The sequence below is a fragment of the Pongo pygmaeus genome, chromosome 6, assembly GCF_028885625.2.
Source record: "Pongo pygmaeus isolate AG05252 chromosome 6, NHGRI_mPonPyg2-v2.0_pri, whole genome shotgun sequence".
Classification (NCBI taxonomy): Eukaryota; Metazoa; Chordata; class Mammalia; order Primates; family Hominidae; genus Pongo; species Pongo pygmaeus.
Genome location: NC_072379.2, coordinates 101,393,984 through 101,412,939, shown reverse-complemented (window position 1 = coordinate 101,412,939; position 18,956 = coordinate 101,393,984). Strand labels below are relative to the sequence as shown.

The 18,956-nt window shown below is 41.6% G+C and overlaps 1 protein-coding gene across 3 annotated transcripts in view; it reads left to right on the top strand.

Moving 5' to 3' along the window:
* Positions 1 to 18,956, top strand: part of FBXL13 (F-box and leucine rich repeat protein 13) — a 269,907-nt gene that overhangs the window by 507 nt on the left and 250,444 nt on the right. For all 3 annotated transcript variants that reach the window (XM_063667682.1, XM_054494956.2, XM_054494957.2), the window contains exon 2: positions 18,426 to 18,529. In XM_063667682.1, coding sequence (XP_063523752.1) covers positions 18,426 to 18,529 — 104 coding nt within the window. The remainder of the gene's footprint in view (positions 1 to 18,425; positions 18,530 to 18,956) is intronic.

Genomic DNA, 18,956 nt, shown 5'->3' with positions numbered 1-18,956 from the left:
ACTTGTAGGCGATCTGGGCTGTAGACGCTGATTAGAGAGAAGACAGAGGGTGATGGTGGCTGCACGTGGGGAATGAGTGACATCTCCCAGGGGGAATGAGCACAAGGCCCAGATGGGAAACCCCAAACTCAGATTTTAAGGTTTGGACAAGAAGTGCCTGAGGAGTGGAGGAGTGAGAAAGAAGTACCAGAGAGCCTGAGGAGGAAAATCAGCAGACTGGCATTACGAAGAATGTTGTCAGAAGTAGGGAGTAGGCACTAGTCACCTAAGATAAGGAGCTGAATTCTGCCCAAGGTGAGCCTGAGGTTTCCATGGAGCCGTGAGGGCAGAAAATAGATGGAGGTTAGCTAAGGGGAGAGTGGAAGCTGAGACCTTTGGTCAGTGTAGTCAGCCCTTTGTGAAGGTAAGGCCTTTGTGAAGGCAATCTCAACCAGGATTGCCTTTAGACAACAGGAAGGACTGCCCTCCTACTCCCATTGTAATAGGAGAGAAGGAAGACAGGAAGGGGATAGACATTAGGTTTTGTAGGTTTGGGGGTAGGAAGCTGAGAACGTTTGCCTTTGTTGACCTCTTTTTTTCTCTACAAATAGTTGGTGAGATATTTACCAAGAATGTGCATGTTTGAGTGGGGATGGGGCTGTTGGTGCAGTAGGAGGTTCGAGCAAAGATACGTTATGTGGAGAATGAGGGAGAGAGATGTCTAGGGAAAGAAAGAGGAGGTCCCACCTGAGGGTAGTAACGCTCCTAGGCGGTTGGAAGGGCAATTTGGTAGAGACCCCCCACCCCTGTCTCCTTTTTGGATGGTAATTGAGAAATATTTATTAAGATGTTAAATACATGTACCCTTTAACCAAGCATTTCCACTTCTAGGGATCTACTTTAGAGAAATACTTGCACATGTGTTCACGAGGATGTACAAGGATATTCATTATAACTTTGTTTCATAGTAAAAATAGTAAATGACCTAGAGTGACTAAGCGAATGAGGCATTATGTAGAATAAAGTATATCTGTACCTACTAAGAAGAAATGCCCTCCAAGACATATTATTATTATCATCATTATTATTGAGACACGGGGTGTTGGTCTGCCACCCAGGCTAGAGTGTAGTGGCTCTATCCTAGCTCACTGCAGCCTCAAACTCCTGGGCTCAAGTGATCCTCCCACCTCAGCCTCCCAAGTAGCTAGGACTACAGGCATACACCACATGGCTGGCTCCCAACACATATTATTAAGTAAAAAAGAAAAAGTGCAAGTTGCTTAGCAACTGTCCATTCTGCTCTAGCTGTCCATCTGATTTCATATATGTTGTATATGTGTTTATGTACATATATGTGTATATATCTATCTTTAAGACAATAGTGCATGCATAGAACCTATGCCAAACTGTTAATAACAGATGTCTTGTGGAATGGTTTTGGGGGAGGAGATGGAGAATTCTAACTTTTTACTCTGTCCATAGCTGTATTGTTTTAATTTATTACAGTGAGTTTCGTGTTGTACTTCTATACAATTGTGCTTGAAAATATGTAGGGAGAATGGTACCCATCTTCCCAGTTGTGTGATTTTCTCAAGTAGCAGTCAGTAAATCAGATGAGGTACAGAGATAACCAAGTTGACTTCGTCTGGAATAGGAATTTGCCAGGCACATATTAATAGAATGGAAAGGCAGTAGGTTAGGGAGCTAAGCTCCTGAGTATCTGAAGTGATGGGCCAAGGACTCTAAGGACTCAGTGGGAAATGAGAAAAGGATATCATACTGATACATGGACAGAAAGTGAAGACTCCTCTAAGAGGTGAGTGAAGAGAAGTAGAGGGAGTAATTAAGTGAGGGAGCTGGAAACATAGGAGGTGGGGGTCAGAAAGTGGAACGTTTATATTTACAATTCAGGGTGCAGCCATTCTGAGTGATGGCTCAGTCTGTGATATGGCGGTGGAGCAGGTGGCAGAAATGGACTTGAGTTGAGAGTCAGGGTACATCAAGGAAGGGATGGCCTCTTCTCATCTAGGCCGCCAGTTACTATAACATCATAAAGCTGCAATGAGGCAGTCCCCAGTTCCCCCTCTGGGTGAAAGCATTCCTTCCTTACCAGCTTGCCACATTGTTCTGCACCCATAGAGGAGGCCCTTACATGCATTCTCCATTGTCTAAGATCATGTTCTCCCGAGGAGTCCTTCACTCACCTCTGCTACCACACTAGCAGCAAGTGCAAAGGAGCAATCTTCTGGGCCCCACACACCCACCTTAAACTCATTACCCATTTCTCCTAAGAGAATATCAAGATGAATTCCATTCTGCCTCATATCCTGTCTGTACATTTATTTATCTGACTCAATTTCCCAGATGGGTTTTATACTTTTTTTTTTTCTTTTGGAGATGGAGTCTAGCTCTGTCGCCCAGGCTAGAGTGCAGTGGTGCCATCTCAGCTCACTGCAACCTCCGCCTCCTGGGTTCAAGCGATTCTCCTGCCTCAGCCTCCCAAGTAGCTGAGACTACAGGCACCTGCCACCGTGCTCAGCCAATTTTTGTATTTTTAGTCGAGACAGGGTTTCACCATGTTGGTCAGGCTGGTCTCGAACTCCTAACCTCAGGTGATCCACCCATCTCAGCCTCCCAAAGTGCTGAGATTACAGGCATGACCCACCATAGCGTGACCCACCATATCTGGCAGGTTTTATACTTTTCTAAAACCCATCTTCTGCAAGCTTTGGAATACATAAATAACCTTTCATTAAAGTTTTCCCTGTATATTTAACCTCTTCTGAATTTCATCTACCTGTCCTAAATAAAACCTGATTTTCTACCTACAATATCATTTTCCTGCAAATCTCTTGAATAGAGACTGATTTTTAAAAAAATCAGGCCTGGCTTAGTGGTTCATGCCTGTAATCCCAGCACTGTGAGAGCCCAAGGCAGGTGGATTGCTTGCCAGGAGTTCAAGACCAGCGTCGGTAACATAGTGAGACCCTGTGTGTACAAAAATTAAAAAAAAAAAAAAAAAAAAAAGCTAACTCGTTGTAGTGGCTCACACCTGTAGTCCCTGCTACTCATAAGGCTGAGAGGAGAGGATCACTTGAGCCCAGGAATTTGAGGCTGCAGTGAACTATGATCGCACCACTGAACTCCAGCCTGGGTGATGGAGCAAGACCCTATCTCTAAAAAAATAAAAAATTAAAAAACATTTTAAACAATCCTGCTTGGTCCCCTGGGCTTACTGAATCTGTTGATAGATATTTTTCATCCATTTTAGAAAATTCTTGGTTCTTTTCAAATAGTACTTCTATTCAGTTCTCTCTTTTCCTTTTGGAACTCCAATCGTACATATGTTAGCTTTTTTTTTCTTTTTCTTTACCTTGTTCTACATGCCTCTTTTGATCTCTTCTGCTTTTTCCCCATTTTCTTCTTTTTGAGCTCAAGTTTGGATCTTTTTCATTGATGGTTTTCAAGTTTACTAATTTTGCTTTGTGCTGTCTCCAGTCTACTTTTAAATATATCAAATGAAATCTTAATTTTAGACATGTTTTTCAGTTCTAGAATGACAATTTGATTTTTAAATAAATTCTGATTATTAGAATTATGCATCTTTTCATTCATTTTGCCTTTTTCTGTTTTCTTTATTTGTTCTCTCCAAATCTGTTAAAATTTGATCCCCAGTGTTGGAGGTGGGGCCCAGTGGGAGGTATTTGAGTCATGTGGGCAGATCCCTCAAGAATGGCTTTGTGCCCTCCCCTGTGATAATGAGTGAGTTCTCCCTCTATTAGTTCACCCAAGAGCTGGTTGTTTAAAAGAGCCTCCCTCTAGCTGTTTCTCTTACTCCTTCTCTTGCCGTGTGACATGCTGGCTCCCTTTGCCTTCTGCAGTGAGTAAAAGCTTCCTGAGGTCTTCGCCAGAAGCCGAGCAGATGCTGGCACCATGCTTCTTGTACACCCTGCAGAACCCTAAGCCACATACAACTCTTTTCTTTTTAAATTACCCGGCCTCAGGTATTTCTTTATAGCACTGCAAAATGGATTAACACACATGTTGATGGTTGTTATTTTAAAATTATTGTTTGTTGCTCATACCTGTAATTCTAGCACTTTGGGAGGCCGAGGTGGGTGGATCACTTGAGGCCAGGAGTTTGAGACCAGCTGAAACCCTGTCTCTACTAAAAATACAAAAATTTGCCAGGTGTGGTGGTACATGCCTGTAATTCCAGCTATTTGGGAAGCTGAGGCATGAGAATCGCTTGAACCCAGGAGGCAGAGGTTGCAGTGAGCTGAGATCACACCATTACACTCCAGCCTGGGTGATGGAGTGAGAAATAAATAAAATAAATACATAAAATTAAATCATTATTTGTTAACTTGAATATCCAGATCATTTGTGGGTCTGCTTCTATTGCTTATTTTCTTCTGTTGATAATTCAAGACATTTTCCTGTCTTCGTACATACCTAGTAATTTCTTATTTTTATTGGACATTGTGTGAGAAAAGAACAATAGAAGCTCCAGATGATATACTCTTTCACCAGCAAAGGTTCGTCCTCTCCTCTGTATAGGGTACAGAGCTCATGACCTCAGTCCAGGAAGGGACTGATCTGTGTTGAGCTTGGACTGTGGATTTATTTGGGTTCGGTTTACATCTGGTTCATCCCTGTTCCTCAGGCATAGCTCTTCTGGGCTTTTGATTGAGAAGCTAGCCAGTCTGTGTCTCCTCAGACTGAAAGATTGTGAGAGATTTGGTTCTGCTCTTCGGAGGTATTTAAGCTTAGCTCTTTAGTTTCCCTTGTAGGCCCTCAACTTTTATATATATATAAACGTATATATATATTCCCCAATTTAAAACTTTTAAAAGTAAACTTTAATATCAAAAATGCAAACTTGGGGAGGGCATAAAAATCACACACAAGGCTGCCACTTCACACTTGGAGGGTTGCACAACGGCCGGGCAAAGGAGCTCCTCACTTTCCAGATGGGGCAGTGACCAGGTAGAGGCGCTCCTCACTTCCCAGAAGGTGCGGCGGCTGGGCAGAGGCGCTGCTCACTTCCCAGACGGTTGGGCAGCTGGGCGGAGGCGCTCCTGTCTTCGCAGACTGTGGGGCGGCAGGACAGAGGGCCTCCTCACTTCCCAGAGGAGGGGACAGCCAGGCAGAGGCGCTCCTCACTTCCCAGGTGGTGGGGCGGCCAGGCCGAGGTGCTCCTCACTTCCCAGACGGTGGGGCAGCAGGGCAGAGGCGCTCCTCACTTCCCAGATGGCGCGGCGGCCGTAGGCCCTCAACTGTAAAATCTGGCAAGTACATTGAAGGTTATGCTGGCTGTATGTTTGAGGCAGGCTTCCTCTTCCTTCCCTGAGATTATGAAAGACTCACTCTGCCTTGTAGAAGTTGATGTTCTAGCTCCTCAGCCTCCTGTGTGAGCGCTCCCAGAACTCACTGCCTTATGGGAGACAGTGGCCACACTTGGGGCACCTCAAGTTTCTAACCTGTCATATTAGCCCCGTGCCACCACCATAAGTCTATTGGTTTCTCTTCCCATTTGTAGACTTTCTCTGCATGGGCCCAGCCCTGTCCTCTTTCCTATCCAGAGCTGGCACACGTTCCCAGGGAAAAAAAACAGCTGTGCATTGTCAGCTCACTTCAGAAAATTTTCCTTCCCCTGGAGTTCCATGGCTCTCCAATATCTTTTTTAAATGTGATTTTTGTAATGTGTCTGTTTTTTTCTAGTTGTTGTAGCAGGATCATTGGACCATGGTGACTTTCCACATCCTACTGAGATATGAAATCCTATGGAGACTGTCTTGTTTCACTCCTCAGTTTACCTCAGATCTAGAGATAGGTTAGGTGTCTTCCTTGGCTCCCCATTTCCACTTCCAAACTACATATCTTCCCTCCTTTTTCTAAAGTCTCAGCTTCTTTGTAGTTCATAACATCAGATTTAGCACTCACTGTCTTCATTATGTACCAATCTCTATGTTTTGTTGGTAGCATTAGCATCTGGCTCACCATCTTCCTTTCTCTCTACTCCTGTCATTGTTCTTGTGGCTGCAGTATTCACAGGGATGTTCCGTTCACATCCTTGACCTTTCTTCCAGTTATCTTTGCTTCACCATTCCTCAGTCATGTCCTTCTATGGTCATACTCTTAACCATTTTGTCCTAAATTGCTGTACCATCTCTGAAATCTCCATTTCTTCATCCACTTATCTCTTAATTTCTTAGCTCACTCACATTGGAGCTTCTACACTAGCACTTCTTCAACTGACTCAAACCACCATTTCATTCAATTATCTTTGCACTATCAAATATTACTCTTATGTCCTCATTTCTCTCTTTACCCATCTTAGATTCCTTGGTTCATCATTATTGTAGATGTCTATTACCTAAATGTCTTTACAACATTTAGTGATTTAAAATAACAGTATTCATTTTATTATTGCCTCTCACAGTTATGGGAGTTGACAGAATGTTATTGCTTGAGATCTCTCATGCACTTACATGTCAGAGTGGCTGAAGTTAAAATCATCTTGAAGGCTTCCTTACTTACATGCCTGGCAGTTGATGCTGGCTGTCGATGAGGACCTCTCCTGAGACTGACAGTTAGAACATCTATGTGTAACATCTCCATGTGGCTTGAGCTTCCTCACAGCGTGGAGGCTGGGTCCCGAAACAGGTGTCCAAGAGACAGAGCCAAGTAAAATCTCCTTTTATAACCTAGCCCCAGAAGTTACTCAACATCACTTTCACTGTATTCTCTTCATTACAAGTGGACTATTAAGACTAATCCATATTCAAGAGGAGAGGAATTAAACCCCACCTCTTTATGTAAGAAATATCATTTGCAGACATGCTTTTAAAATGCCACCGTCATTATGATCACTTTCAAATACGATTATCTCCTTTACCTGTTTCTCCCTCTGTCCTATTGATGTGACAAACACCTATCCCTGGTAAAACTCAAATATCCAGCAGTCCGTGCTTACCCCTGAGCAATTGAACATTATTTAAAGGAAGAACACACAATTAAACTGACTTGTGTCACTTTAAATCCAATCCTCAGTTGTCAAATGGGCTCTCAATATCCATAGTCCTACATTTCCTAGTATTTTCAGTTTCTGACTATTCCATTACACCCACAGTGAAAGAGTAGACAAAAAAAAAAAAAATCCTTGGGAGGCCGAGGTGGGCAGATCACCTGAGGTTGGGAGTTCAAGACCAGCCTGACCAACATGGAGAAAGTTCGCTAAAAATACAAAATTAGCTGGGTGTGGTGGCGCATGCCTTTAATCCCAGCTACTTGGGTGGCTGAGGCAGGGGAATCTCTTGAACCCAGGAGGTGAAGGTTGCGGTGAGCTGCGATCACGCCATTGCACTCCAGCCTGGGCAATGAGAGCGAACTCCATCTCAAAAAAAAAAAAAAAGTCCTCACAAAATTCTTCCACTGAATATTAAAAAATCAATTGCATTTCAATTCACTAGAACCAAAGTTTTAAATAGTAGCTTTTAAAAATTACATTCATAGGCCGGCGCAGTGGCTCACGCCTGTAATCCCAGCACTTTGGGAGGCTGAGGCAGGCGGATCACGAGGTCAGGAGCTTGAGACCATCCTGACTAACACGGTGAAACCTCGTCTCTACTAAAAATACAAAAAAAATTAGCTGGGTGTGGTGGCGGGCGCCTGTAGTCCCAGCTGCTTAGGAGGCTGAGGCAGGAGAATGGCGTGAACCTGGGAGGCAGAGCTTGCAGTGAGCCGAGATCGTGCCACTGCATTCCAGCCTGGGCAACAGAGTAAGACTCTGTCTCAAAAAAAAAAAAAAAAAAAAGAAATTACATTCATAATAGCCACAAAAATATAAGGTTTCTTAGGACAAGATGTGAAAGACCTGTTTGGAGGAATTTGTAAAATTTTATTGAAAGACGTTTAAGGTGACCTAAAGAAATGAAGTACTCTGCCGTGTTTATGAATGGGAAAATAACAACATGTAATGTCTTCCCAGAAAATGTATAAATTCAGTGCAATTTTAGTTAAAGTCTAAAATTTTTTTCCCTATAAAACTAGACAGCTGATTATAACACTGCAGAAATATTGAGGAGGGGAAAAGTAGCCCTTGACACCTAGAAGCTGGACTGGTGTCATGATCTAGACCTTGGCATTGCTTTGGGCTAGCATGGTGTTAAGCCTTGTCAGTGCTGGAGGGACCCTGGAGGGAGATGGGGCTTGACTTCCTGGTTCCTGTGTGCTTCCTCACTTCTTGTTCACATGACACAGCTTCCAGGAGCATGTGTGTGGTGCACCCAGTGGTGCCCACTCTTCAGCAAGTTTTGCTCACCAGCCTCAGCCCATTGGCACCCCAGCAGGGGGCGTCTGCTCACTAGTGTGAGCTGGTGGGGTCCTGTTCACCAAGCCTTGGACCATCATGGCTGAGAACTATCTCTGTCTCAGGGCAACCTAATGGACTTCCCCACTACACCTCAGCCACACTCCACATTCTCTGAATCTCAGCCTTGGGGAGGTGGCTGCCTCCTTCCAAGGTTATTTCATCTTTGGGTACTCTGTCTGAGCCACAGGGTGTCCTTTAGTGTTCTCTTTTGCTCTCTCTTAGTAGTTACTCTCTTTTTACTAGTTAGAAATTCTTTAAATTGCATTCTTTATTAGAATGTATTTATGAGATAGAATAAATGTTCTTTATTCAAAACACGGGTGTGATTTCTGTCTCTTGACTGGACTCTGAGTGATACAGGAGGATTAACTGGAGAGAGACATGAGAACTTTCCGGAGAGTTGGAAAGAAACCACACCCGGGGTGTGGGTATTTTCATTATCAAAATTATACCAATAAGATTTATGCATTTGAAATAATATAAATTTTACCTTAAATTATAATTGAGAATAGGTAGAAATGGGTAGATATATAGATGATACAAAAATCACAGAATAATTATTGTTGAAACTGGGTGATAGGTACATAAGTGTTCCCTATACTACTGTTTATACATGTTTGAAATTTGAAAATCTAAAATGAAAGATAGTTATGGGTAGGCTTTTTTTTTCAGAATGTGTGTAGCTAGGGATGGATGGAATGACAGCTTTGATTTGGCTGTGTGTTCATTTTCTGTTTGTTTGGTGTATCAATTATCTATTGCCCTGTGACATACAACCAGTTAAAGCACTTGGTGGCTTACAACAACAGGAATCACTTAGTTTGCTTAAAAATTTGAAATTTTGGCAAGGTTTTGCAGGGGGTGGAAGATCCGCTTTTAAGATGATATCTTCTTTTGCATGCCTAGCAAGTTGGTGCTGGCTGTTGGCTGGGAGTTCAGCCAGGACTGTGAACCAGTAGGCTTGGTTCCTTTTCATCTGTACCTGCCCATGGGCTGCTTAGACTTCCTCACAGTATGGTAGCTGATTTCTAAGACCAAACCTTCCCAGAGAGAACCAGGTAGAAGTTATACCATTATTTATGACCTAGGTTTGGAAGTCAACATTATTTTCACTTAGATTCAAGGGGAGGGAACGTGGAACCCATTTCATGATGGGAGGTATAACAAAGGCACATTGCAAAAAGTACATGGAGGATGGGAGATACTATCATGGCCATTGTGGAAAATACAATCTGCCATACTTGGCTTGTTCATATAAGGGGAGTCAGATCAAGTTAGATCTCAAAGCAGTCTCTAAAAACATATAGATCACAACAGCATCACTCAGTAAGTGGATCTCAATTACTGTAATTACTCCCTTTTCTTCTTCCTTTCCCATGTTCTCCAGGAGCAGATGTCTACTGGGCATTTACAAGTTGCCTACATAGCATCTACTTCCCTCTTCCTAATATTTCCTACATTCTTATTCTATATGCTGTCTCTTTCCTCACCTAGCCCATTTGCTTCAAGAAAACTGTCTATCCCCATCTCTGGGGTTGGACCCCAACTGGCTTGCAACAACCGGTGCATTCAGTTTCCCTGGCCATTATGTTTGTGATGACAGGGAGGCAGAAGGTATAGGGTCATGGGGGAGGGCAATATGTAATCCAAGCTGATTTGGATCAGGATGCTGGTTGGATATACCCTCTCTGGATGTTGATGGGGAAGCACTTAATCCTGGGAACATTGGCAATTACCTGTGTGGCCACAAGGAGAGAGAATTTTAGCATGAAGTAGATTCCACAAAAGGCCAATTGGGGAAATGGAAAGAAACCAGGCCCTAGTGACATCAGTGAGCCACTGGATTAAACCCACACTGAAGCTTCATCTACCTTTGAATTTCTTGTAGGAGCTAATAGAGTCCATATTAAGTTGAGTTTGTTACTTGAAACCTAAAGCATCTGAAGCAAGATGAGGGGATTATTTCTTATTTGTAAGACCTTCCTAGGCCCCACATGATGGCTCATGACTGTCATTCCAGCACTTTGGCAGTGTGAGGCAGGAGGATTGCTTGAGGCCAGGAGTTTGAAACTAGCCTGGGCAACATAGTGAGAGACTGTCTTTACAGAAAAAAAAAAAATTGCCTAAGTTTGATTCTAGGCTTCACCAATTGTTAACTGGGTGACTGAGAAAATTTCCAAATCTCTCTGCTTCAGTTTTCTTTATAGTAAGATTCCAGATGGATGTGATAGAGGGCTTTATTTTCTAGAGTGGGAGGAAGAGCCATTGTGAAAGAGAAAAGTAGGAAAAGAAAATAGCAAACTGTGTCCTCAGGCAGATCAATTTAAGTAAAGAATACAGTAATCCCTCAGTATCCATGGGGGATTGGTTCCAAGACCTTCCTTGGAGACTGACGTTGGAGAATGTTCAAATTCCTGATAAAAAGTGGCATGGCATTTGTATATAACCTATACACATCCTCTTCTATACTTTAAATCATCTTTAGATTACTTATATCTAATACAATGTAAATGCTATGTAAGTAGATGGTATACTGTTTCATTTAGGGAATAATGACAAGAGGAAACATTCTGTATGTGTTTAGTGCAGATGAAACTTTTTTTCAAATATTTTTGGTCTGTGGTTGATTGAATCTATGGATGCAGGACCCATGGATATAGAAGGCCAACCTGCGTAGGAAAGGTGAGGATCTGAAAGTGGACTCCGTTATACTATTCTTGCCCATGTAATCCTTCAAAAGTCTTTGTGGGCTCTTGGAGATTCACATGCCCAGCTTAAAGACTACTGGATTCTATGTTCAATTCAAGTTAAACAAGTAACTTAATTTTTTGAACAGATGAGGCTCTTGACACCAGCCAGTCTTTTTTGTCGGGGAACAGCAAGAGTGGTCAGCTGAGGGGGATACACTAGGACATTCTATCAGCAAATATTTGCTGGGTCTCTACCACGTGCTAGTTGAAAACACCTCAATGGCTTCAACCACTTGGAGCTGTGACTCTGAGGCTGTCTCTAGCCTGAGCTTGTCTCCTGAGCTCTCTGAGCATTTATCCATTTGGGATGAGATTATACGTTGATAATACCTTTTGGGAAAACAGTTTTGAGATATGTATGAAGATCTGTAATATATACCTTTTGATTCTATATTTTCATAGAAATCTATCTTGGAGAAATAGAGATGAAGATATTTACATTTCATCATTAAGATTCAGGAAAAATATATTTTAGAAATTCAGAGGTTTTTTTTTTTAAGTCACCTGAAGATAGGTAGAAATTGTAGGAAAACTAAATATTGCCTTCCAATCCCTCACTCTCCCTGTATTCTTCATTTCTGTCTCTCAGAACTCTGAGATACTCTTTCCACCACTGTGGGAATTAGCTTAATGTGCCCTCTATTTTTGGATATACTCCTTCCCAAAGGCATTTGTGTTTTGAAAGAGATTATTAAGATAGGAGCTCACATAAATAAATAAAGCCTTATTGGTAGACCTTCAGACAGTGGGTCATCCAGAAATAACATAGAAACCCTGGTTTCTCCCTCAATTTTCTACTAGGTAGAAGTCAGTACATTGTTTACGGACAAACAAGGACTGCCCCACAGGGACCAAAGATGAGTTAGATATTATGGTCTACAAAAACATTAAGCAGATACACCTAGTGATTGTATCTGAGAGGAAGAAAGTACTTTTCAAATGGTGAGCTCCAATTTCAGTTTAGCATTTAGGGAAGATGAAAAGAGTTTGCAAAACCAGATCTGTTCAGCAGAGGGGGTCCTCAATCTACAAATCATGGTTTTAAAGCCAATGTTGTTGTTTTTTTTTGGTAATTATGATTTTTCTGAGAAGTTTTTATGTTTTATGTTTCTTTCAAGATTAAGTTGCCAATCAGGTTTTTTTTTTTTTGAGACAGAGTCTTGCTCTGTCGCCCAGGCTGGAGTACAGTGGCACGATCTCGGCTCACTGCAAGCTCCGCCTCCTGGGTTCCTGCCATTCTCCTGTCTCAGCCTCCTGAGTAGCTGGGACTACAGGCGCCTGCCACCATGCCTGGCTAATTTTTTGTATTTTTCGTAGAGACAGGGTTTCACCGTGTTAGCCAGGACGGTCTCAATCTCCTGGCTTTGTGATCTGCCTGTCTTGGCCTCCCAAGTGTTGAGATTACAGGCGTGAGCCACCGTGCTGGGCCAGGTATTTTTTTTTAAGAGACTAATTGCTGCACGTATTTATCAGAGATGCAAGAATCAGGAATTACTGATTCTTGAGCAAGGGACTGCCCTGCCCATTTAGGAGAGGAGGAGCTGGATACACTAACTCATTTTGCTGGACCTTGGGCAGGAAGGTTGTGGCTTTGCCGGAGGACAGTTATCTTTGCTGAATTCCCTCAGCCCAGCCAGGCAGTTTACACATGTAGTTCCTGAGGTAAATCCACAGGACACTAAACAAAGAAAAGCACATGATTTATTATTTTTCCAATAACAATTTTCTTAGAGGGGATGAGACGGCTGGGACTGCTTCCCCACTGGGACAGGCCCAGTCCGGCAGGTATCAGAGTCCCTTGTCTCACTCTTACCTCATAGAGCCTGCTGCTCCTCACCTGTCCTGTCCAATCTGCTTTAAAAACCTTCAAGTCTAACAAAAAAAAAAAAAGGAAAAAAACAAAAAAAGCCCCCTTCAAGTCTGGTCCTGAGGGGCATCTTCCTCTTCCTGGGGTCTCATCTGAATGTTGAAGCTAGTTGGCCTCTTTCAGTAATCTTCCAGAATATTCATTTATAGAGTTTCTAAAATAAAATTTTGACACCATCTATTTCAATGTTAAAAAGACATAAAAGCCCCTTTATTTTCAAAATTGTAACTTACTAACTTCCATAAATACAAATTAAGATATCTCCCAAAACAACAGCGTGCTACCTCCATCTCCATCCCACAGGGGGATGGCGATCATTTGTGAGATACTGCTTTAGATATGTTTCAGAGGTTGGGGTAGGGGATAGGGAAATGGAAGGGACTTTGAACAATGTTTTTCTGTTTCTTCACCTGCTGAAGGCTCCCCAAGTATTTGATAATCACTTTTATCTCTGTACTTCTGGAGTAATTATTTTTTATATTATAATATTACTATTTCAGCCCTCAGCATATTTCACTATGTTTATCTGAGTATCTAAAAAGCTAAACAATACTTGCTCTCTTAAGTGTCTTACATTTGTTTTTGTGTGTCCACCAAGGGTTATAATAGTTACTATCTTGCTATTTATATTTGAACTATTGGTCTATTCAGTTCTCTCCTAGCCATTTTCCACTAAATGCTTTTGTCCTAACATCTTCCATTAGGTGTGGTTTAAGTCAGAGTCAGTCTCTGTCTTTCTCTGTCAGTCATCACACTGGACTTTGAGTGGTATACGGGAATATTTTCAATTTCTTTTCTCTATGTCCAAGTGTTTTCCTCTAATGAAGGTGATAATTAACAGCAGAATGGTTAAAAATGGTGACGGACCAGGCACAGTGGCTCATGCCTGTAATCCCAGCACTTTGGGAGGCTGAGAGGAAGGAAGATCACTTAAGGCCAGGAGTTCAGGACTAGCCGGGGCAACAGAGTGAGACTCCATTTCAACAACAAAATTAAGTGAGTTTGGGGGCTATTGCCTGTAGTCCTAGCTCCTTGGGAGGCTGAGGTGGGAGGATTGCCTGAGCTCAAGAGCTTGAGATTACACTGAGTTGATTGTGCCACTGCACTCCAGCCTGGGTTACAGAGCAAGACCTTGTCTCAAAAAAAAAAAAAAAAAAAAAAAAAAAAATATATATATATATATATATATATATGTAATAGCTTGTTGTCATTATCTGTTGAGTGTCTATTTTGTGCTAGACACTGTTCAAAGCAGTTTTTAATTTTCGTGATAGCCCTATAGCGTATGAACCTTTATTATCCCCCTTTTTTAAGGAAACAGAAACAGAGACGTAATTTGTCAATGGTTGCATGGTAGAAGATTGCAGATCCCAGACTTAAACCAAGTGGACTCCACGCTTTGCATTATCTTGCTCTTTGAAAGATAGGTAGCAGGAGAAAGGAGTGGAAGCAACAGTCCTGGTTAAACCCATGTTTGTCCTTAGGACCCAGAACATCCTTCAGAATAGATGAGAAATATTGGGAACTGAGTGTAGGGAAGTAGAGCCAAAAGAAAGTGAGGATTACGTAATTGCTTTGTGAATTTACAAGCTTGAGAGAGCTAATCCAATAATTAACTCATGGACTTTTTTGTCCTTGATTGTGTAAGTTTTTACTGAGAATATTATTAATAATAAGGCCCTGATTAATGTTTTTGAGAGTCAAACATTAATCTTGTGGGAATGTTTCTTTTGCTTCTGCTTACAATAAAGACTAAGTTAATGGTTTTGTGATTTTTATTTTCACTGGGCAGGAAAAAGCTATTGATTCACTAACTGTGCTGTCTTATTGGCATGTAGCTATGCACTGTTCCCTCATTAATACAAAAAATATCATGCTGTGCTATTTTGTCCAAGGGAAAAAGACAAACAGTGAGATTTCTTTCTCTATTATTATTTTTTGAGACAAGGTCTTTCTCTGCCACCCAGGCTGCAGTACAGTGTTGTGATAATAACTCACTGCAGCCTTGAACTCCTGGGCTCAAGCAATCCTCCCACCTCCCACCTAGCAAGTAGCTAGGGCTACAGGTGCATGCCACCATGCTCAGCTAATTTTTAAAACAATTTTTGTATTTTTTAGAGATGGGGTCTCACTGTATTGCCCAAGGTAGTCCTGAACTCCTGTCTTCAAGCAAACCTCCCACCTTGGTCTCATAAAGTGGTGGGATTATAGGCATGAACCACCACACCTGGCCAACAGTGAGATTTCCTATGTGAAAAGTGTGCATTTCACCTCTGCTAGTTCCATATGCCTTTATTAGCATTTCAGAGACTTATCCTCTCAACCTGACTTCTGCAGGATAGCTTTTCAGGAAAAGTAGTTTATTATAAGTGGAGCTTGGAAATATATATAATCAATTTCTAACATACATTAACCAGATCTCAGCTTTTTAAAAAATGTACCATAAAGCTGAACTTCATTTAGGCACACATTCTCAGACATCAGTATGCATAGGAATCACCTGGGGAGCTCAGTAAAATGCAGGTTTCTAGGCCCTATTCTCAGAGACAAATTCATTCTCCAGGTGATTCTGATGTAGATGTCCTCAGGGTGCCAGAATAAGATGGAGAAAAGGATGTAGAGTGAGGAGTACAAAAACTCAGTACTCTGGAGACTCAGGCACAGAAGTGCTGGAGAGCAGATGGGCTTTTCACCAAGGATATTGAGGGAGCTGTGGGAAGTCTGATTGGCCTCCAGATAATAGATGGCTTCAGCCCTTTTTGTTAGGTCCCTGTAGGACCCACTCTTGCTGGCTCTTTAGGTAATAGATGACTGTTCAAATTCAGGTTGCAATAGTGGTGAGACCGTTAGTCTCCTGTGCAACTATAGTCTCTTGGTTTGGGGGAAAAGGAAGTCAGTCTGCAGGTGGCTGAGCACGTCTAAGCAGTTAGTATGGGCTTGGTCTGAAGGCAGAGCTGGAGAGGGAGAGGGATCTAAATCTTACCATTCTGCCATTCTCTAAAGGACTGAGCTTCCTGCTTGCAGGCTGTACACTAAGAAGAGGAGCATGGAGCTATTGCAAAGGGGGAGATTGTTATTATCCAGGGTCCAATTAGGAGAAATTACCCTTTTTAGTTTTGGAGGAACAGTATGAGAATTGCTGAGAGTCTAAGACAAGACCCCAGGCCTAGATCTGCTGACACTTGGCCTATGGAGGTAGGGCGGACTGCTCTGTGTAACTCAAGTGATGGAGTTATTTTGTTCTGGAAATAGAGGATCAAGAGAAAAAGCCAGCAGGAGTGGGTCTGAAGCATCCCGACCACCCCCAACATGCACACTAGACCCCACCAGAAAACAGTGGACAACAAAGGGAAAGAGAAATGCCAATGGAGAATTCCAGGTCGTTTCTGTGGGAAGTGTGCTGCAGACCTTTTCATCTGTCTCAAATGGAGAAAACATCAGTAATTCTGTATATCTTGCAGACACTTTTAACAAGAAGTTTCTTCTTTTGGGGGGACCTCATAAGGAAAATGTGACAGCAGCGACTTTATGAGTTCCATATATGTGCTTTAAACAGTATCTTAGATCCAGCAAGTCCATTGTTTCCCACCTATGTGTACTGAGCTACAATTTTTCAAATGTGTATACTCTGTAGATGTTGTGAATGATAAAATACAAATGTATTTTTAAGAGTTCTTAAATTCACTTATTTTAATGGTGGATTTTCTCAATCTCTTTGATGATTGATTGCCAAAAATGGCAAAACAAAAACAAAACAAAACAATAAAACAAAACAACCCCCCCCAAACCCCAATGAGCTTCTCATACTTTAAAAGGCTAGAAACCCCTGATGTAAAGCATCATAGTTATGTCTTCAGATTGGCTATAAAGAACTTACTCCTCACATAATGCAAACCCTCATGGTACAGTGACTTTATTGTATTGTTTATGATGGATTTTTAGAAAGAGGCAAGATCAACTGCATTTTTGTTTTACTTTAGCAGAATATTAACACTGAATAAATACAGAGGGGTATGTAAAAACACATTTACTTTAAAACTGTCACATTATTTGACTTTTTAACTGTATAAGAAAAAGTTTGCTGCTGCTAGAGTAAACAGACAACCCACAGAGTAGGCGAAAATCTATACATCCAACAAAGGACTAATATTCAGAATCTACAAAGAACTCAAACAAATTAGCAAGAAAAAAGCAACCCCATCAAAAAGTGGGCTAAGGACATGAATACACAGTCCTCAAAAGAACATATACAGATAGCCAACAAACATGAAAAAATGCTCAACATCACGAATGATCAGGGAAATGCAAATCAAAACCACAGTGTGATACCACCTTACTCCTGCAAGAATGGCCATAATCAAAAAATAAAAAAAAAAAAATAGATGTTGACGTGGATGCAGTGAAAAGGGAACACTTCTGCACTGCTGGTGAAAATGTAAACTAGGCTGGGCATGGTGGATCATGCCTGTAATCCCAGCACTTTCAGAGGCTGAGGCAGGCGGATCACCTGAGGTCAGGGGTTCAAGACCAGCTTGGCCAACATGGTGAAACCCTGTTTCTACCACAGATAGAAAAATTAGCTGGGCGTGGTGTTGGATGCCTTAATCCCAACTACTCAGGAGGCTGAGACAGGAGAATCGCTTGAACCCAGGAGGTGGAGGTTGCAGTGAGCCGAGATAGCACCATTGTACTCCAACCTGGGCGACAAGAGTGAGACTCTGCTCAAAAAAAAAGTAAACTAGTAAACAGTGTGGAGAGTCCTTAAAGAACTAAAAGTAGAACTACCATTTGATCAGTAGTGGGATAGCAATCCCACTATTGGGTATCTACCCAGAGGAAAATAAGTTATTATACAAAAAAATACTTGCACACACATTTATAACAGCACAATTCACAATTGCAAAAATATGAAACCAGCCCAAGTGCCCATCAATCAATGATTGGATAAAGAAATTGTGAGATATATATATCACATCATATATATATGATGCAATATGACTCAGCCATGAAAAGGAACTAATTAATGGCATTCACAGTAACCTGGATGGAACTGGAGACCATCATTCTAAGTGAAGTAACTCAGGAATGGAAAACCAAACATTGTACATTCTCACTCATAAATGGGAGCTAAACTATGAGGATGCAAAGACATAGAATGATACAATGGACTTTGGGGATTTGGGGGAAAGGGTGGGAGGGGTTTGAGGGATAAAAGACTACTAATTGTGTTCAGTGTACACTGCTCAGGTGATGGGTGCACCAAAATCTCACAAATCACCACTAAAGAACTTACTCATGTAACCAAACACCACCTGTTCCCCAAAAACCTATAGAAATAAATAATTAAAAAACAAAAAAACCCAAAACAAATTGAACAATAAAAAGTTACCTGCTGCTTAGTAAAAACATGAAAATTCAGAAACATTGATGCCATTTCCCTTTTTTTCCCTAGGCACTGTTATGTGGTATACTTGTTACATGTCCTGAGGATCCGCTGAGGTATTTAGAGGGAATGATCATGGTTATAATCAAAAGTGGTCTTCAGAATCTTCTTTGGTAAGTATTGTTTTGATTTGTGATAGGGAAATATTTTATTTTGAAGGAAAACTTTTATTGTACAGTAACAAAATAAGGTCTTGCCAATGAATGCTTCCAATCTCAAGATTGTTAAGGAATCCCTCCACAGCCTTTTCAGTTTCAAAGACGCAAACCTGAATAATTTGCCCACTGGTTCTCAAGCTGAGAAATACGGTGTATTCTCATCAGTAACGTGTTCATAGGGCCAGTTTATTTCAAGTTGGGAAAGAGGAAAGGGAGGCATATCCTCCTTTGGGGGACACAACAATATCTTGCGAGAGTAGTTTGAAAAAGTCCTCCAGGTGATTCTGATCTGCTTCTCCTAAGGGGAAATGTGTTTTCCTTCCCCTCCCTTTCATTCCACCTACAAGAATCACTGATTTAATTATGGAACTAACTAACTAAT